General features: G+C 43.5%; 1 protein-coding gene across 1 annotated transcript in view; it reads left to right on the forward strand.

The window, feature by feature from the left end:
- DYNC1LI1 (dynein cytoplasmic 1 light intermediate chain 1) overlaps window positions 1-23,931 on the forward strand; it is a 52,979-nt gene that overhangs the window by 15,597 nt on the left and 13,451 nt on the right. The window contains exons 3-5 of the mRNA XM_052637542.1: window positions 19,615-19,731; window positions 20,460-20,690; window positions 22,734-22,903. Coding sequence (XP_052493502.1) covers window positions 19,615-19,731; window positions 20,460-20,690; window positions 22,734-22,903 — 518 coding nt within the window. The remainder of the gene's footprint in view (window positions 1-19,614; window positions 19,732-20,459; window positions 20,691-22,733; window positions 22,904-23,931) is intronic.

Here is a 23,931-nt window from a genome sequence, read left to right on the forward strand (position 1 = left end):
TTTTCTCCAGGTATATGCTCGGGAATGAGATTATTGGATCATGGAGTAGTTAATGTTTTTAGTGTTTTAAGGAATGTCACTGTTTACCACCGGCTGTTACCAGTTTGCCTTCCTACCAACAGTGTAAGAGAGTTCCTTTACTCCACACTCGCTCTAGCATTTATTTAGTTTTTAATTTTTAAAAGTAGTAATGTGTTTATTTTGACTCTTCCGGGCCTTCATTGCTGCCCAGTGGCTTTCTCTTGCTGTGGCCGGCGGGGAGCTCCTCTGTAGCTGCACTGTGCCGGCTCCGGAGCTTGGGCTCTATGGTGTGTGGGCTTCAGCAGTTGTGGGATGCAGGTTCTGGGGCGTGGGCGCGGTAGTGGTGGCGTGCAGGCTCCGTTGCCCTGTAGCACATGGGATCTTAGTTCCCTGGCCACGGATCAGATCTGTCTCCTGCACTGGCCCGCCAGGGAAGTCCCTCCATCATTTACTGTTTATAGATTGTTTTGATGATGGCCATTTTGACTGGTGTGAGGTGTTACCTCATTGAAGTTCTGATTTGAGTTTCTCTCATAATTAGAGATGTTGAGCATCGTTTCATGTGTTTGGCCATGTATGTCTTTTCTGGAGAAATGTCTGTTTAGGTATTCTGCCCATTTTTTGGTTGAGTTTTGTGTTTTTTTGGTCTGGATTAGCTGTTTGTGTCTTGTGTGTGTGTATACACACGTATATGTATATATAAAAATATGTATATATGTATATATATTAACATATGTTTATTTATTTGGCTGCACTGGATCTTAATGAGATCTTTGATCTTCACTGGGGCATTTGGAATCTTTAGTTAAGACATGTGGAATCTAGTTCCCTGACCAGGAATGGAACCAGGGTCCCCTGCGCTGGTGATGTGGAGTCTTAGTCACTGGGCCACCAGGGAAGTTCTGAGCTGTTTGTATATTTGGAGATTAGTCTTTTGCCAGTTGCTTGGTTTGTAAATATTTTCTGCCATTCTGAGAGCTGTCTTTTCATCTTGTTTATGGTTTCCTTTGCTGTGCAAACGCTTTTAAGTTTAATTAGGTCCACTTGTTTATTTTTGTTTTTATTTTCATTACTCTAGGAGGTGGGTTGAAAAAGATATTGTTAGAGTTTGCCAAAGAGTGTTCTGCCCATATTTTCTTTTTAGAGTTTTATAGTGTCTGACCTTATATTTAGGTCTTTAATCCATTTTGAGTTCGTTTTTGTGTATGGTATTAGGGAGTGTTCTAATTTCATTCTTTTACATGTAGCTGTCCAGTATTCCCAGCACCACTTATTGAAGGGACTGTCTTTTCTCCATTGTGTATTCTTGCCTCCTTTGTCATAGATTGGATGACTGCAGGTGCATGGGTTTATTTCTGGGTCCATCAATCAATATTGCTGGTTTTGTGTCAGACCATACTGTTTTGATTACTGAAGCTTTGTAGTTTAGTCTGAAGTCAGGGAGCCTGATTCCTCCAGCTTTGTTCTTCTTTCTCAGGATTGTTTTGGCTATTTGAGGTCTTTTGTATTTTTATACAAATTTAAAATATTTTTGTTCTAATTCTGTGAAAAATACCATTGGTAATATCAAAGGGATTGCATTGCGTTTGTAGGTTGCTGTGGGCTTTCTTCGTGGCTCAGTGGTAAAGAATCTGCCTAGAGTGTGGGAGACCTGAGTTCGATCCCTGGGTTGGGAAGATCCCCTGGAAAGGGGATGGCTACTCAGTTCAGTATTCTTGCCTGGAAATTCCATGGACAGAGGAGCCTGGTGGGCTATAGTACGTGGGGTTGCAAAGAGTCAGACACGACTGAGCGACTGACACTTCCACTTTCTGGGTAGTACAGACATAGTCACCGTATTGATTCTTTCAGTCCAAGAACCTGATACATCTCTCCATCTGTTTGTGTTGTCTTCGATTTCTTTGATCACTACCTTTGTTTTCTGAGTACAGCTCTTCTGCCTCCCTAGGTAGTTTTATTCCTAGTTATTTTGTTCTTTTTTGTTGCAGTGGTAAGTGGGAGAAGGCAATGGCACCCCACTCCGGTACTCTTGCCTGGAAAATCCCATGGACGGAGGAGCCTGGTAGGCTGCAGTCTGGGGGGTCGCGGAGAGTCGGATGCAACTGAGCGACTTCACTTTCACTCTTCACTTTCACGCATTGGAGAAGGAAATGGCAACCCACTCCAGTGTTCTTGCCTGGAGAATCCCAGGGACAGGGGAGCCTGGTGGGCTGCCGTCTATGAGGTCGCACAGAGTCAGACATGACTGAAGCGACTTAGCAGCAGCAGCGTGGTGTATCACACTGATTTGCAGATATTGAAAGATCCTTGCATCCCTGGGTTATATCCCACTTGACTATGGTGTATGATTTTTTAATGTTTGATTTAGTTTGCTAGTATTTTGTTGAGGAATTTTGTGTCTATGTTCATCAGTAATACTGGCCAGTAATTTTCTTTCCTTTATGTTATTTTTGTTGGGTTTTGGTATCAGGGTGATGGTGGCCTCCTAGAATGAATTTGGAAGTGTTCCTTCCTTTGCAGTTTTTTGAAAGAGTTTTAGGAGAGGTGTTATCTCTTCTTTAAATGCTTGATAGAATTTACCTATGAAACCATCTGATCCTGGACTTTCATTTGTTGGGCCTTTTTAAATCTCAAGTTTCACTTTTCAGTACTTGTGATTTGTTTGTTGATATTCTTAGTTTCTTCCTGGTTCAGTCTTGGGAAATTGTACCTTTCTAAGAATTTGTCCACTTCTTCTAGGTTGTCCATTTTAATGGCATGTAGTTGCTTGTACCTGTTGCTTTTATGATCCTTTATATTGTATTTTCTTTTTTAAAAAAATATTTTTCCTCGCTTTCTGCGCCGGGCCTTGGTTGTGTCACTTGAGACCTTTCACTGCAGCACGTGAACGCTCTAGTTGTGGTGCACAGGCACAGTGGTTGTGACAGGCAGGCTTATTTTCTCTGTGGCGTGTGGGATCTCAGTTATCCAGCCATGGATTGAACCCATGTCCCCTGCATTGCAAGGTAGGTTCTTAACCGCTGGACCACCAGGGAAGTCCCAGACCTTTGTACTGCTGTGGTGTCTGTGGTAGCTCCTCCTCTCTGATTTGACTGATTTGGCCCTCTTCCTTTTTCTCTTGGTGAGTCTGGATAAAGGTTATCAATTTTGCCTGTCTTTTCAGGGAACCGGCATTTAGTCTCGGTGGTCTTGATCTCTGTTTCATTTATTTCTGCTCTGACCTTTATGATTTCCTTCTTTCCACTAAGTTTGGGTTTTGTTTGTTCTTCTTTCTCTAGTTGCTTTAGGAATAAAGGTTAGGTTCTTTGAGATTTTTATTATTTCTTTTAAATTTTTTTAAGCTTAATATGTATATTTTATTGACATGGAGCTGACTTACAGTGTTTCAGGTGCACAGCAGGTGATTCAGCTATACATGTATGCATATATTTTTTGAAATTGTTTTCCATTATAGGTTATTACAAGATATTGACTATAGTTCTCTGTTCTATACCATAAATCTTTGTTGCTTGTTGCATATCTGTTTTTTTTAATTAGAAATTAGCATTCTAGTCATGCTAAGTCAAATGAGTGAAATCAAAAGTCTCGTAAATTTTTTAGTTAGACAAAAATTCATAAGTTTTCTCAAATGTATGGTACATATTATTTATGTATATGTGTATGTAAAAGCTTTTGAGATTCTTTTCTTATTTCCTGAGGTAAGACTGTACTGCTACAAACTTCCCTCCTAGGACTGGTTTTGCTGCATCTCTTAGGGTTTGGATATTCGTGCCTTTGTTTTCATTTTACTCTGGGTGTTTTTTGATTTCCTTGTTGACTCCTTCAGTGATCCATTGGTTGTTAAGCAGCGTATTATTTAGCCTCTCCGTGTTTGTGATTTTGGTAGTCTTTTTTTCATGTAGTTGATTTCTAATCTCCTAGCATTATGACCAGAAAAGATGCTTGATGTGATTTCAGTTTTCTTAAATCTACTGAGGCTTGCTTTGTGGCTCAGCATGTGATCAGTTCTGGAGAATATTCCATGTGCATTTGGAAGAGTGGGTGTTCTGCTGGTTTTGGATGGAAGGCTCTGTAAATGTTCAGTCCATCTGATCTGGTATGTCATTTAAGGTCTGTGTTTCCTTACTGATTCTCTGTCTGGGTGGTCTCTCCATTGATGGAAGTGGGATGTTAAAGTCCCCTGCTGTGCTGTGTTACTGTCGATTTCTCCTTTAACGGCTGTTAGTGTTTGCCTTATATTGATGTGATTCTGTGTTGGATGCATATGTATTTGCAATTGTTGTATCTTCTTGGATTGGTCCCTTGGTCGTTATGTAGTGTCCTTCTTTGTCTTTTGTAGCAGTCGTTATTTTAAAGCCTGTTTGTCTGATATGAGTATTGCTTCTCTAGTTTTCTGTTGATTTCTATTTGCATGGAATACCTTTTCCATCTCCTCACTTTCAGTTTGTATGTGTCCCTAAATCTGAAGTGGGGTCTCTTGTAGCAGCATATATACACGTCTTATTTGTTTTTGTGTTCATTTATTTATTTATGTCTTTGTATTCACTTAAGCAGTCTGTCTTTTCATCGGTTTTAATCCATTTCCAGTTAAGCTAATTATTATTGATATGTCTGTTTCTGTTACCATTTTCTTAATTCTTTTGAGTTTTTTTGTAGGTTTTTTTCCTTTCCTTCCTCTTTTGTTCTCCTGTGATTTGATGACTAACTCTGGCCTTGTGTTTGGCTTTGTTTTCTTTTGTGTGAGTGTATCTAGTGTAGATGTTTGGTTTGTGGGTACCTTGAAGTTGCTTTTTAAAGTACATTTATTTGCTTCTGGCTGTGCTGGGTCTTTGCTGCTGCGTGGCTTTTCTCCAGTAGCTGGGAGCTACTCGAGTTGTGGCGTGGAGGCGTCTCATTCTGGCAGGTCTCATGTTGCCAAGCACAGGCTCTAGGGTGCACAGGCTTCGGGAGTCCAGGGCTGAGCGCTCAGTAGTGGCAGCTCCTGGGCTCTAGAGCACAGGCTTGGTAGCTGTGCCACCTGGGCTTAGCTGGTTCAGGGCACGTGGGGTCTTTCCAGATCAGGGATCGAACCACGTCTCCTGCGTTGGCAGGCAGATTCTTGACCACTGAGCCACCGGGAAAGCCCTACCTTGAGGTTTTGATAGAGCAGTCTGTACATAAACAAGATTGTTTGAAGTTGCTGGTCTTTTCATTATAACTGCATTTCCAATATCCTGCGTGTGTATTTTCCTCTTCTCACAATTGCTAGTTTTATAAGTTTTAATTTTTTGACTGTGCCGTGCAGCGTGTGGTGTCTTAGGTCCCTGCCCAGGGATGGATCCCGTGCCCGCTGCATTGGAAGTGCAGCGTCTTAACCACTGGACTGCCAGGGATGTCCCACGATTGCTGGTTTTGATATCGTCTTTGTATGTGGGTTATTTCCTGCTTTTACTGTATGTTAGACTTTACCACTTGTTACTTTGCACTTGTGATTTCCCTGTTTCTAGTTGTGTGGCCTTTTCTTTTCTGCCTAGAGAAGTTCCTTTAGCATTTGTTGCAAAGCTGGTCTGGTGGTGCTGAATTCTCTTAGCTTCTGCTTGTCTGTAAAGATTTTGATTTTTCCTTCAAATCTAAATGAGAACCTTGCTGGGTAGAGTATTCTTGGTTGTAGATTGTTCCTTTCATCACATTGAATATAACTTGCCACTCCCTGCTGGCCTGCAGAGTTTCTGCTGAGAAATCGGGTGATAACCGTAGGGGAGTTTCCTTCTGTGTTAATTGTTGCTTTTTTCTTGTTGCTTTTAATGTTTCTTCTTTGTCTTTAGTGGATTACTGTGTGTCTGGCCATATTCCTCCTTGGGTTGCTGCTGCCTGGGGCTGTCTGTACTTCCTTAACTCAGGTGGTGGTCTCCTTTTCCATGTTAGGGAAATTTTCAGCTATTCTCTCTTCTGATATTTTCTCAGGTCCTCTCTCCTCCTCCTCCTTCTGGGACCCTTATAATGCGAATGTTGGTGCATCTAAAGTTGTCCCAGAGGTCTCTTAGACCCTGTTCTTGTTCTTGTTCTCTGTTCGGTTCTGAGGCAGTGTTTTGCGCCATTCTGTCTTCTCCATTCTTGTGCCTCCTGCCCTTATGCTGCAGTTGGCTCCTTCCAGTGTATTTTTTATACAGTTATTGTTTGTCTCTGTTTGTTCTTTAGTTTTTTCTAGGTCTTTGTTAAATATTTCTTGTATCTTGATCTGTGCCTTCATTCTCTTTTTAAAGAAAATCAGTTTATACTTGGCTGTGCTGGGCTTCATTGCTCTGCAGGCGCTTTCTCTGGTGCAGCGCGTGGGGGCTGCTCATACTGAGGCGTGTGGGCTTCTCACTGCAGTGGCCTCTTGCGGAGCACAGGCTCCAGGTGCGTGGAGTAGGTGACGCGCATGGACTTGGTGGCTGCTGGGGAGCTCAGTAGCTGTGGCACACAGGCTTAGCTGCTCTGTGGCATGAAACCTTCCCAGACCAGGGATCGAACTTGTGTCCCGTGTATTGGCAGGTGGATTCCTCTCCACTGCACCACCAGGGATGTCCTGTTTCCATTCTTTCTCTGAGACTTAGGATCATCTTTAGCACCATTCCTCTGAATTGTTTCTCAGATAGATTGCCTGTCTGTTTCCCTAGTGGTTCTTGTGGGATTTTATGTTGTTTCTTCATCTGGGAAGTATTCTGCTGTCTCATTTTATCTGACTTTCTGTGATTGCAGTTTCTGTCTTGCAGGCTGCAGAGAGGTAGTTCTTGCTTCTGCCGTCTGCCCCGTGGTGGGTGAGACTGAGAGACTTGTGCAGGTTTCCTGGTGGGAGGGACCTGTTCCTGCCTACTGGTGGGTAGAGCTGGAGCTTGTCCTTTGGTGGGCAGGGCTGTGTCAGGGGATATGTTTAGTGTGCAGCCTTCAAAAGACTTTAAGTTGTGTTTTTGCTGATAGGTTAGACTATGTTCCCACGCTGTTGGTCTCCAGCATTGGAGCTTACAAGCTGTTGGGAGGGGCCAGGTCCTGGAGAAAAAATGGCGGCTTCTAGGAGGGGTCCTGCCACTAAGTAGCCCCAGAACTACCTCCACCAGCGTCTGTCCCTGCCGTGAGCCACAGCCACCCCTCGCCTCTGCAGGAGACCTTCCAATGCCAGCAGATGTGTCTGGCCCAGGCTTTTTGAGGCCGGTGCTTTTCCCGTTGTGTCCTGGCGCACACTAGACTTTGTGTGCGCCTTCTAAGAGTAGAGTCTGTTTCCTTCAGTCCTCTGAAGTTGCAGCCGTCAGCATCTGCTGGCCTTCAAAGCCAGATCCCCTGGGGGCTCCTTCCTCCCATTTTCAGATCCCCAGGCTGGTGAGCCAGAAGTGGGGCTCAGGACTTCCACTCCTGTGGGAGAACCTCAGGTTACAATTATTCTCTATTTTGTGGGTTGCCCACCTGGCGGGCATATGATCTGGTGTTATTATGATGCTGTCCCTTCCTACTGTGTCACTGTGGCTGCCGCTGTGTGTTTGGATGCAGAATTATCTTTTTGCATAGGTTCCAGGGTTTTTTTTTCCTGTCAATGGTTTTTCAGCTGTTAGTTGTGATTTTGGTGTTCTCATAAGAGAAGATGAACTCATGTCCTTCTTCTCTGCCATCTTTTCTCAGAAGCTCCAGTTACGTTTTGTTTTGTTTTTTGTTTTTTTTTTTGGCCATGCCCTTTGGCTTGTGGGATTTTAGTTCTCTGACCAGGGATTGAGCCTGGCAGTGAAAGCGTGGAGTCCTAACCACTGGCCTGCCAGGGAATTTCCTGGTTTGTCTTCAGAACTCCTTTGACATATGACCCCTAAGAGAATCTAGTGTGTAAATGCAAGTTCATATAAACTATTTAGAGAATAATTTTAATATCATCACTAAGGAGTGCTTTATAGAAGGACTTTCATCTTAGTCTGTTTCAATAGGAACTCTCTTCTTGTACAAGTGTGTGTTTACAGATCATAACTTGTTTGGCTGGCACACTTAATGCTGGTGTGTGTTTCGCCGCCAGTTGAAGGCCAAGGAAGTGAAGATAAGTCTTTCTTAAAGTTCGTAGATGACAGGTAGGTGCGTTCTTTCAGCATTGTTTGAAGCCGCACAGGCCCCGTTGTCCTTCTTGCCACTTTAAAGGTGCTGATTGTATACAATGAAGTATGTATGTAGTTTTTCATCTGTTTTACTCTTTTAGGCTCTGTGTTTTGTTTTCCAAAAATAACTTGGAGGTTAGTGACGTGTTTCTTGAATAGTTTGGCCATTAAAGATGATTTTTAAATGTCTTATCAATTCTGATAGGCATCCTGAATTTTAACACTTTGATCCTTCTGATTGCATAATACAATAGAGAAAGTTCATGATGGACTTAGTATCTTCAGACTTATTTCAGCTTGGCCGTAGCCAGGCAGTTGAATACTGATGGCTCTGTACAGTGACTGGAAAGTTTTCCTAAGTTTCGCGAAGGAGGTATTTTTTAGGATCTGTTACTGATGAGAGTTCTATAGGTAATAGTAAATCATCGTAGTGGATTGTGGTAAAGGTCAAGATAAGCGATGACAGATGAGGTGTAGTTACGGAAGTAGAGACTCCACGTGGCTGTAAGATAAGAGCGTCCTTGCGAGCTCCGGAGCCCGCGTGCTGTACTGCGGCCTGTGCGCCCAGAGCGGTGCCCCTCGGCAGAAGCACCACCGCAGCGAGCAGCCCGTCTCCCGCCACTGGAGGGCAGCCCCTGCTCTGCACAGCTGGAGAGAGCCCGTGTGTAGCGGGGCAGATGCAGCACAACCGGAAAAGGATCACGGTGCTAAGGGATCTTCTGTGACCAGGACCGATGCTGTGGAGTGAATGTGTCCCCCCAAATTCTCGTTGAGAGTCTAACCCCAGTGTGATGGCATTAGGGGATGGGGGTTTTTGGCAGATGATTAGCTTATGAAGATGGAGCCCTCGTGAATGGGGTTAGCATCCTTACAAAAGAAATGCCAGAGGGCTGTCTCACCCTTCCTGCTATGAGGGGACACAGCGAGAAGACTGTTGCTGACCCAGGAAGCCAGGCTTTCTAGACAGACAGGCCAACATCTTGACCCTGGACTTGCCAGCCTCCAGAACTGTTAAATGTCTTTTGTTGAAAAGTCACCCAGCCTGAGGAGACAGAGACGTGGTTCCTGGCGTTTCTCACGTGTGTACGTTCGGCTGTGCCGGGTCTCCACTGCTCTGTGCAGCCTTTCTCTGGGTGCAGAGCGTGTGGCGTTTCTCACGTGTGTACATTTGGCTGTGCCGGGTCTGCACTGCTCTGTGCAGCCTTTCTCTGGGTGCAGAGCGTGTGGCGTTTCTCACTTGTGTACATTTGGCTGTGCCGGGTCTCCACTGCTCTGTGCAGCCTTTCTCTGGGTGCAGAGCGTGCGGTCCGCTGGGAGTTGTGCGCAGGCCCCTCATTGCGCTGGCTTCTCCGGTTGTGGAGCGCAGTCTCTAGGCACAGTGGGTTCAATAGTTGTGACACACAAGCTCAACAGTGCCAGCTCGCAGGCTCTGGAGCGTGGGCGCAGGGGTTGTGGAGCGTGGGCTTAGTTACTCTGCAGCACCTGGAGTCTCTCTGGACCAGGGATCGAACTTGGGTCACCTACAGTGGCAGGCGAATTTTTATCTGCTCTGCCACCAGCGAAGTCCTGGTTTCGGTGAGCCAGCAAGGACAGTGCCTGGTAAGAACGGGGTAATTTCTTTCCTGTAAGCATCTTAAATGCAAGGAGTTCATACCCTGCTGCTGTTGGGAGAACCTGCTCAGAGGATGTTGGAAGAAGGGGGCGGACGTGACTCACTGAAGCACACAGATAGGCCGACGCACTGCGGTGACGTGGGCGTGTGTTGCTGGAGGACAGAGGGGGCTGTTGACCAGACTTCTGGAGGCGGGAGTCTAGAGGATACTAAGCTGAGGCCAGAGAGGTAAGGTAGGGTTCTCCAAGTGTGGCGCGGGGAAGTTCTGGAAAGAAGTGACAGCGCGTGTGAAGCTTTAGAGTTGCGAGAACGAGGCCTCTCTGCTGCCCTAGAAGAAGTTATGAGTGGCTGGAGCCTCACGTGTGGGTGGTGGGACATGATGAGAGAGAGGCAGGAAAGGGCAGGGGGCTTTGTAAGGGATGGTGACCTTTCCTGTTGGCTCTGTACTGTGAGGATAGCAGGAAGACCCTTAAAGATTTTTTTCTGACATTTTAATGAGAATTCCAAACATATCAGAAAAGTTGAAGGCATTTTACAGTTAGTACTCATGTACCCAAACCCGATTCTGCTATTAATATTGAACTGTTGTTGCCTTATCATATAACCATGCAACCATGAAGAAAAAATTGATTTCAAAGTAAATCGCACATATTGGCTTATTTCCCTCTAAATGCTATTAACTAGAATCCCTTTCAGGGTCTTAAGAGAGTGCGTGGCATGATTGTTTTGGGAAGATTACTCAGCTGTAGGATGTGGAATGGATTAGAGTGTGGTATGAACTTGGTGAGTGTTCAGTTTGGAGTGGTAGGTTTATCTAGTGAGAGGAGAGAGCTGGGAGGTGGCTGTGGGTTAAGGGAGAAAAAGCAGTCCAACATGGATGTGACTGGAAAATGGGTTTAACCCTAGAACAAGACTGTACCCCAGTTGAGCCTTCTGGAAATACTAGGGAACAAATGGGACTTTGTTTACATGTGCCTTTATTGCTCTTTTTAGGAGATCTGTTTTCAGTTGTCCACATTTGTCCCCAAGACAAATCATATCAGAGTTCATTTATTTATTTATTTATTTTAAACAAAAGGGACAGCAGCAGAAAATGGTCATTATAATTGAGGCTTAAGATTTATTTTAAAATGTATAAAATATCAATATTTACTTTTTCAGCCAACTGTTTAACTTCCAATGTTGAGGGGAGAAATTTTGTTCCCGAAAAGATTTTCTTTAGCAAGCAAAGTGCATCTTCAAACATCTTGAGAATCTTCTCTCTTAGATTTAGAATATTCTCATTTTTAAAGGTTATTTTTGCTGTCCTGGGCCTTCGTCAGTGGTGAGAGGGCTCTCTCTGGTGGCCGTCGCGGTGAGAGGGCTTTCTCTGGTGGCGGCAGGCGGGAGCTGTTCTCCGGTGGAGGTGCTCGTGGTGGTGGTGTTTCTTGTTGCGGAGCCTGGGCTCTGGGTGCTCAGCCTTTGGCATTTGTGGCACGCAGGCTCAGTTCTCATGACCCCCGCGCTGCCAGGTGGATTCTTCACCAGCATACCGCCAGGGAAGTCCCAGGAGTTGCACTTTTGAGAAGGCTGACTTGCCTTCTCTGGAGAGGCTTGGACGGCTGTCACTATGCCCCACGGTGTTTGTGGCTGTGGGCTGGCCTGTTCCTCATGTAAGCAGAGAGGATGTCATTGGAGTTCCTTATAGCCTGTGTGTGTTTATTTAATGTTCTTTATTCTCATTGTGAGCACTTGTAATTTGTTACCAGAAATGAGAAATTTCAGAATCCAGGGTGGTGGGGTGGTGTGGAAATCTCTACCATATTTACCATATTATGTTTATTTGACAGTATTCTCTTTTTCAAATTTAATGTAAAATTTTTCTTAAAATGGATCCCCAAGGTTTAAAATTATAGGAGAAAAGAAATTACCAGTATAGTAAAACAAACGTCATTCCTGGTCCTTAGACGTAGAATCAGGAAAGTGGAAACATAACCACCCATCACTCAAAGGCAGTTGAGAGAGAGGAATGCGTTAAATTGCTTTTCTTCTGAAAATAAATGGCCCCTGGAAGCAGGAATACCTTATTATTTTGTCATAAGACAGAAATAATAAGCAGTATGTTTAATTGTTTTCTGAAGATTTATTTTGTGTGTGTGTGTAGTATATTGGAAAGTGGACACTTAAAAAAAAAATCTGACTGCCCTGGGTCTTAGTTGTGACACTTGGAATCTTTAGTTTTGGCATGTGAACTCTTAGTTGCAGTTTGTGGGATCTAGTTCCCAGCCAAGGATGGAGCCCAGGTCCCCTGTATTGGGAGCACAGAGTCTTAGCCACTGGACCACCAGGGAAGTCCCAAGGAAAGAGGGTGTTTTGGAGTTCAATTTTTTATCACTTCAGACCCTGACCTTGTCATTTCCTAACTATTTGAGACTTTGGATAAGACATTTAATAGTTCTGAACCCTAGTATCCTCAGATGGAAGGTAACCATCATGCCCCCAGAGATGTGACTGTGTTGGAATTAGACTGTTGGTTAAATGCATATGATGGATGTGAGAGATGGACCATAAAGTGAGTGGAGCGCTGAAGAATTGATGCTGTTGAACTGTGGTGTTGGAGGAGACTCTTGAGAGTCCCTTGGACTGCAAGGACATCCAACCAGTCAATCCTAAAGGAAATCAGTCCTGAATATTCATTGAAAGGACTGATGCTGAAGCTGAAACTCCAATACTTTGGCCACCTGATGTGAAGAACTGACTCACTGGAAAAGACCCTGATGCTGGGAAAGATTGAAGGCGGGAAGAGAAGGGGACGGCAGAGGATGAGATGGTTGTGTTAGGTAGGTAGAACAGGGAAAAGGAGTCCGAAATGGCGGTGGCTATAAGACAAGGAAGGGAAAAGCCTGCGAAAATGAAACAAAAGAAGGTCCGAGGACCGGGAGTGAGGACCTCAGGCAAAACAGACAACACTCCTGGCTGGCCCAGTTTACATAGGACAGGCCCGGGGAGAGATGAACATATAAATAGAGGAGCCAGAGCCAGCTCTCTCTCCCGCGCGCTGGGGCGCTCTTCTCCTCGTGTCTTTAGATCGACGTGCCCTCACGCCTCGAAGATGGATTTTTCTGCCAACTTCTAAGTAAAATAGAGCTGTAACACTGAGCTGTAACACTGATTTGTCTAAGAGCTATAACACGGTCCATTCGAGACCTGAGAGCTGTGACACGCCGAGGGGGCTTTAATGTCCGTCCCTCCAAGTCTTTGTTGTGACGAGACAAAGAATCGAGGTACATACACTCGCGTGACAGCTGGATGGCATCGCCGACTCGATGGGCGTGAGTTTGGGTGAACTCTGGGAGTTGGTGATGGACAGGGAGGCCTGGCATGCTGCGGTCCACAGGGTCGCAGAGTTGGACACGCCTGAGCGACTGAGCCGACCGAGATGCGTACAGTCGGCCGGCCATCAGTGTTTGCTGCCGCTGCTGCTTCCGTGGAGACGGAGGCAGAGGTTACTGATGGTTCTGACTGCTCAGGATGTGGGTGAACAAAGGTGAATGACAGTCTTAATTTTTCTTACATAGAAACGTGTTGATGAACTTGAAATTTCACCCCTTTTCTATCCTAACTTCTGAGGCTTTTGCATTTCAAAGCCATTAATACACAATAAATAGTAATACATGGGCTTCCCTGATAGCTCAGCTGATAACGAATCTGCCTACACTGTGGGAGATGGAGGTTTGATCCCTGGGTTGGCGAGATCCCTGAAGACGGGGAGAGCTCTCCACTCCAGTATTCTGGCCTGGAGAATTCCCTGGACTCCGTGGGGTCGCAACAGAGTCAGACACAGTTGAGCGACTTTCGCTTTCAGTACATAATAAAGTTTAAAAACCCTCCCTGTGGTTAAGAGGACAAAATTTGTATCTTTCATTCGGGGGTTTGTGAAAGTTGTGTTACTGTTTTGCCACATTTTTTCTTGTTTGTGACAATTTGTCAGTGGCTGCTTTGTAGGCGGCTCAGGAATAAACCTTCCATCATGACGAGTTAGTACGCACCAGGGACGTGGCAGTCGTCAGCACACAAAAATGCCTGGTCCTCTGGAGTTTTGGGTGATAGAGAGACTAAGCAAAAAAACCCAACCTATATTATGTGAGTAAGTTCAGTGGAGAAAAATAAAACACACAGGAGGAGTGTTGGGAGGTTGTGATTTTTTTTTCCCCCCTAAGGTTGTGAGTTTAAATAAAGTGGTTAGGAACAGTTTACCTGAGGACATGATATTTGAGGGAGGTTGGGAGGAAGCTTAGGTAACAAACTTAACATAAATTTCTGAAGAGTATGTTCTGAATAGGAGGGAACAGTGGATCAAAGCCTTGAGGTTGGAATGTTACATGAATAATTAGGTGGCAAGATAAGAATACTGCTTTTATGCATATTGCCCCGTGAGTTATTCATGGGACCTCTAAATGGGGATGAACAATAAGTAGTTGAGCAGCTGAGACTGGAAGGAAATCTGAGAGTCACTAGATTATAGGTGGTATTGAAGTCTTGTGTGGAGATTCTCTTGGACTTGTATGTAGAGTGAGGAGAACTGGGCTCTGAAGAAGGAACCCTGGGAAACAGAAACGTTGGATGGGTTGGGAACCTTCCAGAAGGACGTAGGGCCGACCACTGAAGGCAGGTGGGACAACAGCCGGGCGGGGGCGGGGGCGGGGGGGGAGGCACAGGCTTCTTTGCCTTCTGCGTCTGCTTCCCTCTCTGCCAATGCCCAGCCAGCACAGCCTTGGGTCCAGCTGCCCCACCCCCGCCCGCCTCTCGCTAGCATTCCACTAATGGTCCAGTGTGGTAAGTCCCCTACGTATGAACAAGTTCTGTTCTGAGAGCTCGTTTATAAGTTCAGTTTGTTCCTAAGTCCAACAGAGTTAGCCTAGGTACCCAACTAACAAAGTTGTCTATAGAGTACTGCGCTGTAACAGGTTTATAATACTTTTCACATAAATTATATGTATGGAAAAAATAAACACACAAAATAAAGAAAACATTTAATCTTATAGTACAGTACCTTGCCTGCAGTGCAGGAGACCCAGGTTCAATCCTTGGGTTGGGAAGATGCCCTGGAGAAGGAAACAGCAGCCCACTCCAGTGTTCTTGCCTGGAAAAATCCCATGGACAGAGGAGCCTGGCGGGCTACGGTCCATGGGATCGCACAGAGTCGGACGCGACTGAGCGACTAATCCTTGTCCCCTGTACAGTGGTGCAGTGCAGGGTCTGGCACTGAGTGAGGAGGCAGTAGGAGTTACTGGCTGGAGGAGGGAACGGAGGTGGGAGATGGTAGAGCCGAAGGAGGTTGGCGATGGGAAACAGGGCGAGCAGGCTGCAGTTTCACTCATGCCCGATGTTGATGGAAGGCACACTCACAGTTTTGAAAGTTTGCAACTTGGAGATTTGTATGTAGGGGGGTTACTGTATCTAGTCACCTTACTCTCAAACTTACCTTTTCAGTCACCCTTCCACACTTTTGCGATAGCAGTCTTTCTAAAATGCCTAAATACCACCAGGGACTCTTCAGGATAGTCTAACTATCAGACTGGCGTAGGATGCCCTTCATAATCTCGCATTCCCTCTTTGTGCTCACTTTCTGGCCCCTTTCTTTCTCACATCCTACATTTCTTGCATTCAAATTATCTGTCTTTTCTAGAAGGACACTTCTTTGCCTCCAGGCCCAGCATGTGTTTCCCTACTTCTTGGAATGAGTAACTCAGTATGGTTCATGAACACTACAAGGTTTGACTGAAATATTACCTTCTCTCAAAACCCATTTTGACCTCCAGGCAAAACCAGAGTCTTCCTTCGGGCTGGCTTCCTGGTTGTTGCCCATCTCTGGTGTAGTCCTGATGACAGTGTCTTGAAATCCTCTTCTGTTTGTTTTTCCCTCTCCAGTTTATGAGCTCGTGGGACAGCAGCTTTGACCTGTGGATCTTTGTATTCCTAGTGCTTGGCTTAGTGTAGTGAATGTCTATGCAGCGGTTCTCAAAGTGTGGTCCTTGGACCAGTAGCATCAGCAACAAGCTCCCGGGCTTGTTGGAAATGCAGATGTGTGGGCCCCACCCCAGGCTTACTGAACCGGGAAACCAGGAGGCGAGGCCCAGCAGTGTGTTTTAACAAGCCCCCCAGGGGAGGGAGTCTGATGCATTTTTAAGAACCATTAATCCAGTGAAGTGAATGATGGTAAACAAACTGAACCCTTCCACTTTTATACAGACCTTAGAAAAAGGAAGCAGCCGCACTATAGTAATGGCCGCAAGAACTTAGAATTGTAAGCATAGGTCCTTATGATTGACAGTATATGTGTGTGTGTGTGTGTATTTTTAATTCATTTATTTGACTTCTCTGCATGGCATGTGGAATCTTGGTACCCTGAGCAGGGATCGAACCTGTGCCCCCTGTATCGGAAGTGCAGAGTCTTAATCACTAGTTGTTGTTGTTCACTTGCTAAGTCATGTCTGACTCTGCAACCCCATGGACTGCAGCATGCCAAGCTCCTCTGTCCTTCTCTATCTCCCAGAGTTTGCTCAAACTCCTGTCTGTTGAGTCGGTGATGCCATCCAACCATCTCATCCTCTGTCATCTCCTCTTTTTGCCTTCAGTCTTTCCCAGCATCAGGCTCTTTTCCACTGAGTCGATTCTTGGTATCTTCACTCTTCTCTTAACCACTAGACTGTTAGGGAAAATCCCACAATTGATAATATTGTTGATATGTTGGGAGAGTGTGTAATTTCCTCGGGTCTGTCTCACTGCACCAAAAATTTGAAATGGCTGACCGGTGTTAAAGCTCGGTTACAGCTCAGCTTTATTTGGCAGACCAGTGTTACAGCTCAGTTACCGCTCAGTTTTATTTGGTAAGCAGAGGAACATACATCCTTGAGGTGTGAGGTGGGCCGACCCAGAAGAAGAGGGGTTCAGTTTGGCGCCTCTGTGTATATGTTTCTTCTCCACCGAGCCTGCTGTATGTAAAATGGGCTAGCCAGGAGGGCTATTTGTTCCACCTGAGGTTCTCACTCTGGTCCTTGGATTTTCTTCCATTCATTTTCTTGGGCCTTTCCTTTCTTCGTCTTTTAGCCACCGCCATTTTGGACTCTGTTTTCCTATTCTAACTACCTAACAGTATCATGAATTTGGAGTTCTGACCTGATACTATTTACAAGCCTTTAAAGTTAGAATTAGATAAACTAAAAGGAAGACAAAAACTTATAACTTAAGGAATCACTCGTCGTCTCACCGTAGATGACCAAATTATCAGTGATTCTTTCTAACTGATGTTATTGTGGTTTTATTCTTCTTGTTTATGCTTAACATCATCTACAAGTATATGTATTTTTTATCCAGAAATGTTTATATATATTTGAAATGTTTAAAAAAAGTTGAAACTAACTCAAGTTTTTCGACCCTTCTAAACATACCCTTTCACTTTCTAACATCTAAAATGGAAATTAAAGAGATAAGCTAAATCCTGGGTCATATTAAGTGAAGTTTTACCTCACTAATTACTGCCTGTTTTTATGTACTTTGAAAATATAGTGCCTGATGACTTGCATCTACTCTTACAGTGCCACACAGAATAGTCTCACTGCCTTGAAAGTCCGCTGATCTTGCCAAGGACCCTCTTTTAAAGCAAGTTCTCCTAGATCTCACTGTGACGTAGGCTGCTTTATGTCTGTTGCTCATGCCCAGTTAGTTGACTAGATATAAATTCTTAAATTTTGTTTTATAGTTCTTGAACTACAAAAGCAAATTTGTATATATAGAGATTTCCTTGGTGGTCCAGTGGTTAAGACTCTACACTTTCAGTGCAGAGGGTGTGGGTTTGATCCCTGATGCACGATGCAACTAAAAAAAAATATATATATATAAAGTAAATGCCATAAAAACTGTAAAACTGATAACATTCAAATTAGTAATCAGTATAACAAACGATGTTTTGCTGAAATTAAATAAGTTTCATAGTAAACTGAAGTCTGTGTTTTCATTTTCACTGGTTGAATTTATGATTTTTAAGTGTGATCATCACGGAATGCATGTCATTATCATAGTTACGCTGTTTCCAACCCAGTCTGCTATTTTGATGGACTCTTCATTTTATTGTTTCCTCTGCACCACGTGGCTTATGGGATCTTAGTTCCCTGACCAGGGATTGACTCCAGCTTCAGGAGGGGAAGCACTGAGTCCTAAACACTGGACCACCAGGAGATTCCCTTGGTGGGTCATTTTAATAGTTTACTGCAAAAATAGCACTGAGAAATAAGTACTCTTTTTAATGGCAAGTTCTTTATTGCTTAGTTAAGGCTACACTGACTGCTCTCCTGAAAATAGTTTTCTTCCATGCATCTGTTTAAATACAGGTTTTTTCCCAAGCATCTGTTTAAATGCTGGCTTCCCTGGTGGCTCAGCAGTAAAGAGTCCACTTGCAATGCAGGAGACACAGGTTCGGTTCCTGCGTGGGGAAGAGGCCCTGGAGTAGGTAATGGCAACCCACTCCAGTGTTCTTGCCTGGAAAATCCTATGGACAGAGGAGCCTGGCGGGCCACGGTCCACGGGGTCCCCGAGAGTCGGACATGAGCGAGTGAACAACAATAGCAAAGGCCACACTTACTGCTGTGAAGTGCTGAGAAATGGTTTAAAACCAAGAGGAGCGGTGCAGCTGAAAGCAGCACTGACCTCCCTGGGACACTTTCTTGTGAGTCTGGCTTGCCCCTGTGGCCACTCCGCTCTGTTCTGTCTCCGTCACTCGGCCTTAGCTTGGCACCAGTAGGATGATGAACCCCGATGCACAGGTGGCTACTGCAGTTTCTTGACAGCTTTGACAGCTAAAGATAGTTAGAAGACCCAGGAGATACATAGTTTCTTAAATGCTTAACATGAAAATTGGAAATAATTTTGAAATTCTCAGAGAACTCACGAATCTGTAGAAATAAGTCCTTAAATCCAAGAAATTCATTTTTATTAAGTACTAATAACATGATATTGGCAATAACAAAAGAAGTCCATGAAATAGTAACATGTAGTATTTAAAGAAAGTGTAAGTAAAGTTGCTCAGTTGTGTCTAACCATGGGATTTTCCAGGCAAGTGTCCTGGAGTGGGTTGCCATTTCCTTCTCCAGGAGATCTTCCTGACCCAGGGATCAAACCTGCCTCTCCCACACTGCAGGCAAACACTTTACCATCTGAGCCACCAGGAAAGCCCCAATATTAAAAAAACTTTTTAAAAAAACCTCCCACCAAACCATCAAATAGCTGGCCTGGTTCTAAGCTTCTGAAATTTGTGCCAGGTTTAAGTCACATGATTTCTTGCTATTAATATTTTTTAAGCCTACAGTTTTTATCTATTCTACATTCTCTATACCCTTGTTCTTGCTCAACTCACTACCCCCAAGTTACTCACCCCTCTCCTTTGCTACTTATTTCTTATGGCTTCATGATTTGGCTGAGGCCAGTCACAGGTCCCTGTCCTGGTCAGTTTTTATCTATTACCTTCCTTCATGAGTGGCCCTTGGGTGTGTGCACGTCATGCCAACTGGACCAACTAAACGTCTTTACCTGAGAGTCTTCAGACTGAAAGCTGACCGAGAGAGTGTCTTATTCCTTGTAGCTTGCATGAGGATGGCGTAAAAGTTGAGCTTCTTAAAATACGGCCACAGAGGAGATCATCTGTAATAGAAGAAATAGAGGCTCAGCAAGAGGAGTGGAGATAATGGACAGAGAGCCATGGGGTGAGGTCTGCATCTTCTCCTGTATGGCTCCCTACTCGCCTTCTGGCAAATCACCCTCTTGGTTGAAGCTAGTTCCAATTGGGTTTTTCACTCATCACACCAGGAAGCACCCTTAAATAGTCCGTATTATAATTTTAAAGATCTGTCCTTTTTACAGGTGAAGATGGAGCTGGAAAAACAAGCTTAATAAGAAAAATTCAGGGAATAGAGGAGTACAAGAAAGGAAGAGGATTGGAATATTTGTACTTAAATGTTCATGATGAAGACAGGGACGGTGAGTGTCGTTCACTTGTAATTGATTTTCCTGGTGTCTTTCTTCAGGTTGCGCTGCTGTCCATATGAATATTAGTCTTCGACTTTTCTTAGCGTCATTTATTTTACCAGGATCCGTACTATCTCATGCCAGTCTGTGAATAGTTTAGGGCATACTTTTATTGGTTTGGGATTGGGATTCATAGGGTGGTATTTTTAAACATCTTAAGGTATTGGTATGTGAACTTTAGCTTTCTCGCTGACCTTGAATAATCTGTTTTTCAGTTCCTTTTCTCTCCTGTTTAGTGAAATAAGTATTCTGTGAATGTTTTGCCCTCGCTTTTCTGTCTTCTCATTTTCTGACGAGAGAATGTCGCCTGCTTCCCAGCTTTTTGCGTCTGACCCACCGTCTTTGCCTTCTGCAGGCCACTTGCTTTCTCATTTTTGTATATAGTATCTTGAATATGCATGGCTCCATCTTCTGATGGTAAGAATAGAAACAAGCGATTCAGTCTGTGGTTTGGGATTGAGAAATTCAAAGGAGAGGATGCTCGTTTTCTGTGTTGGCAGTTAAATCATTTTCTTGAGTATTCATTAGGAATTAACTGAATTGGTAGATGTCACCTAAGTAGTTGAACCTTGCCAAAGGAAACCTCTCCTGTGGAGCTGCCCTAAAATGCCAAGTAGTATTGTGAGTTGGATGATGAAATGACTTAATCTTGTTGCCTTGGTAACCTTCGTCTTTTGCAGATCAAACAAGATGTAATGTATGGATCTTGGATGGAGACCCCTATCACAAAGGCCTCCTTAAATTCTCACTGGATGCCATTTCTCTGAAGGACACTTTAGTTATGCTGGTTGTTGACATGTCAAAGCCTTGGACTGCTTTGGATTCTTTACAAAAATGGGCAAGTGTTGTTAGAGAACATATTGACAAATTGAAAGTTCCTCCTGAAGAAATGAAAGAAATGGAACAAAAGTGTGAGTAGTCTAGACAATACAGATTTCGAAGACAAAATTTCCTAGTTGACTTTCGTAATTGTTAGGAATTCTTGAGTTTGAAAAAGGTTTGATGAAGGGAAACATAATGTGAGCGCTGCCTTTGAAATTCAGTTTGGATGACGTGCTAGGTTTTAATATAGCTTTACACTGGAGACATACGCGTGATGGCAGACTCTTCTGAAGAGACGCCCTTTCTTCTTTGCCAAAAGGCCGTATGTGCTCATTTGAAGAGCAGTATTTCAGGATAAATTCTGAGTCTTTCTACAGCTGCTCATTTTCAGTAGTTTAGTTTCTTGATAAGTGGAACAATCTTATTAACCTTGTCAAAATGAAGTATGTCCACAAGGATGCTAACACTATAACATAAAGATGTTAAGCTGTTTTTATGGTTTATGAAGTACATATTTTGTATGTGCCCACATAAATTGGAAATTTTCATGGAAATTATGAAAATAATATGGGTCATTTCTGACAAGCTGTAGGCCAGTAGTCACAATTCTTTATTTCACTGAGAGCGCTTCATATGTCAGTGTTGCCCTTCGTTTAAGGAAATATACAGATGGTATGCTGCTATTCTTTGCTGTCCTTAGCTAATAACTTTTAGGGGAAATTGGACAGCTTACTGAAGTTTATATGCATGGAAACAGTACAAACTTAAGAGAATGTATATCCTGAATCATTGGGAAAGATATCCAACTGCTTTTAATCTATACCTTTCTTTTCTTTTTGGCCATTGCCTATGGAGCTTTTTCCTGCCTCTAAGTTTCTGCCATAAGGTGGTTCTCAGTCTGTGGTCCCACGACCAGCAACAGTACAGCTGGGAGTTTGTTAGAAACACATATTCTCAGGCCCTACCGTAGACTGCTGAGTGAGAAACTTCTGGTGCGTGCTCAAATTTGAGAACCACTGTGAGGTTTCAGCCTCTGATTTGAAGGGCAGTAAAGGTGTGCGTGGGCTTCCCAGGTAGCTCAGCAGTAAAGAATTAACCTGTGATGCTGGAGATGCCACTGGTTCGATCCTTGGGTCGGGAGGATCCCCTGGAGGAGGGTGTGCTTAACCCACTGCAGTATTCTTGCCTTGGAGAATCCCATGGATGGAGGAACCTGTCAGGCTACAGCCTGTGGGGTTGCACAGAGTCGGACCTGACTGAAGCAGCTGAGCCCGCATGCACAAAGGTGTGCACGTGCCCCTGCGTTCCTGCAGGAACCACGATGAGCTGTTCAGGATACCCTCTTCCTTGACCTCATGTCCGTTAGAGTCCCTCCTCTGTGATTCTGTATAATATTCCGTCATACACTTACTATCCTGTGCTGTCGTTTTGGCTTTAAACATGAAAATCAGTCATGTGGAAATCCCTGTGTGTATCTATCATTGGTTCCTTAAGAATTCTTCGACAAGGAATTACTGAATCAAAGTATACTTTGTTCAGGCCCTTGGTATATTCACCGTAGCTTTTCTTTTAGTGAAGGTTTGATAGTTTTGCAGAGGAGTTCTAAACACTGATCTGTTTTGGTGAGACCTCATTAGTTCTTACGGGAGTGACAGAGTAAATATGGCTCAAGATTGCACCTAGATAAAAAGACAGGAATAAAATGCTTAGAGAGAAGTTACTATTAGAAAGGCATCTGGAACCATCGTTTAAATTGTGGACCCCCCTCCCCGACACACATCTATCTTTTCCTGTATCCTGTCGAGTGCTCTTTGTGAGGTAGAGAAGAAGAGGGACAAAGCTCAGTTGTGGCTTGCCCACAGTCATTTGCCCAGAGGAGCCAGGCCTGCATTGAACCCCACTCTTTGGAACCACTCAGTGTTTATTCTGCCTCCTGATAATTAATGTGGGTCCACCGTCCAGTGTTTATGTACTGTCTTTGAAGCAGATTTCTCAAACTCTTTTTGTTTCTTACAAGACCAAGTATGAACTGTAGTAAAAAATACATGTCTAGATTATGGCGGAAAAGCTACCTACTGAAATGAAAAGCTGTTTCTAAATTATGTGTTAAATTACTTTACTTTGATTTTCAGTGGTTAGAGATTTTCAAGAATATGTAGAACCAGGAGAAGATTTCCCAGCTTCCCCTCAGAGAAGAAATACCACGTCACAGGAAGACAAAGATGACAGTGTGCTCTTGCCTCTGGGTGCGGATACACTCACACAGAACTTGGGCGTTCCAGTACTGGTGGTTTGCACAAAGGTTAGTCTGCTTGCTGTAGACTCTGCTGCTGATGTTGACCCGGGATGAACAACTGTTTATTTTCTAGGCTCCTTGTGGAGCGGACGCACTAGTTTTTCTAGGTAACTTCCAAACTAGAAGTAACAGTTTAAAATATTGAATGCTGTTCACATGTTCGCTTTGTGATCTAAATGGTAGTTTTCTTTGAAAGAAAGTTACTTTAGATGTTCTGTTGTGATCGAGTTTCATTTTCCTAATTCTGATTAGACTTCAAATTGTGTACTCAGTTTAGTAGAAAGAATTACAGGTAAGATGATGATTATCAAGTTTGTAAAATATTTTCCTGCCTTGAGTTTCATATGCTGATATCTTGATATATTAGGAGATTATGTGTATAAAATAGACTTGATTTTAAAGACCCATCAGTAGTTGACATGCATCTATCAAAAGGCTTTTATTAAAGAGATTCTGGTAGGGTTGCTGTTATTAAAATTCTGTTAATTTCATTCTGTCACAGAATATACACTTTATAATAAAATCAGATTTCCTTTAAAAAATAATTTATACTTCATCTTCTCCCTGTTTGGTCTTAAGTAGTGTGTTTTTACTTTAGTAAGCCACGGACTAGTTAAGAAAATTATAGAACATATAAACGCTTTTGCTATCTAAAATTATTATCAAAAAGTAATGTGAAATTTGTGCATATAATTGAAAGAGGGTGTGGAATTCATCTTTGGAATAAAAATGATAAAATTTAAAATATAATTTAAGTTTTACTTTAAACACTGCAAAAATTATCAATAACAAAGGAATGGGGATACGATTTAAAAGAATTAAGTCAAAATTTGTTGCCTGCTTTTCAAATGGTGATTCTGGTGTAGTTAGAAGTGTTTCTTATACCTTTTCTATAAATCTGTGCTTAAGCTCTCCCAATAGAATCCTTTCGTGTGTGATTTGTTTTGATTTTGTTTGGCAAACAGCTGCTTATCAACAGATATTTTCCTGTTTTTACACTGCAGATTGCCTCATAAAAGCTCTTAGGTTTGAAT

Source organism: Budorcas taxicolor, chromosome 1 (genome assembly GCF_023091745.1).
Source record: "Budorcas taxicolor isolate Tak-1 chromosome 1, Takin1.1, whole genome shotgun sequence".
NCBI classification, from domain to species: domain Eukaryota; kingdom Metazoa; phylum Chordata; class Mammalia; order Artiodactyla; family Bovidae; genus Budorcas; species Budorcas taxicolor.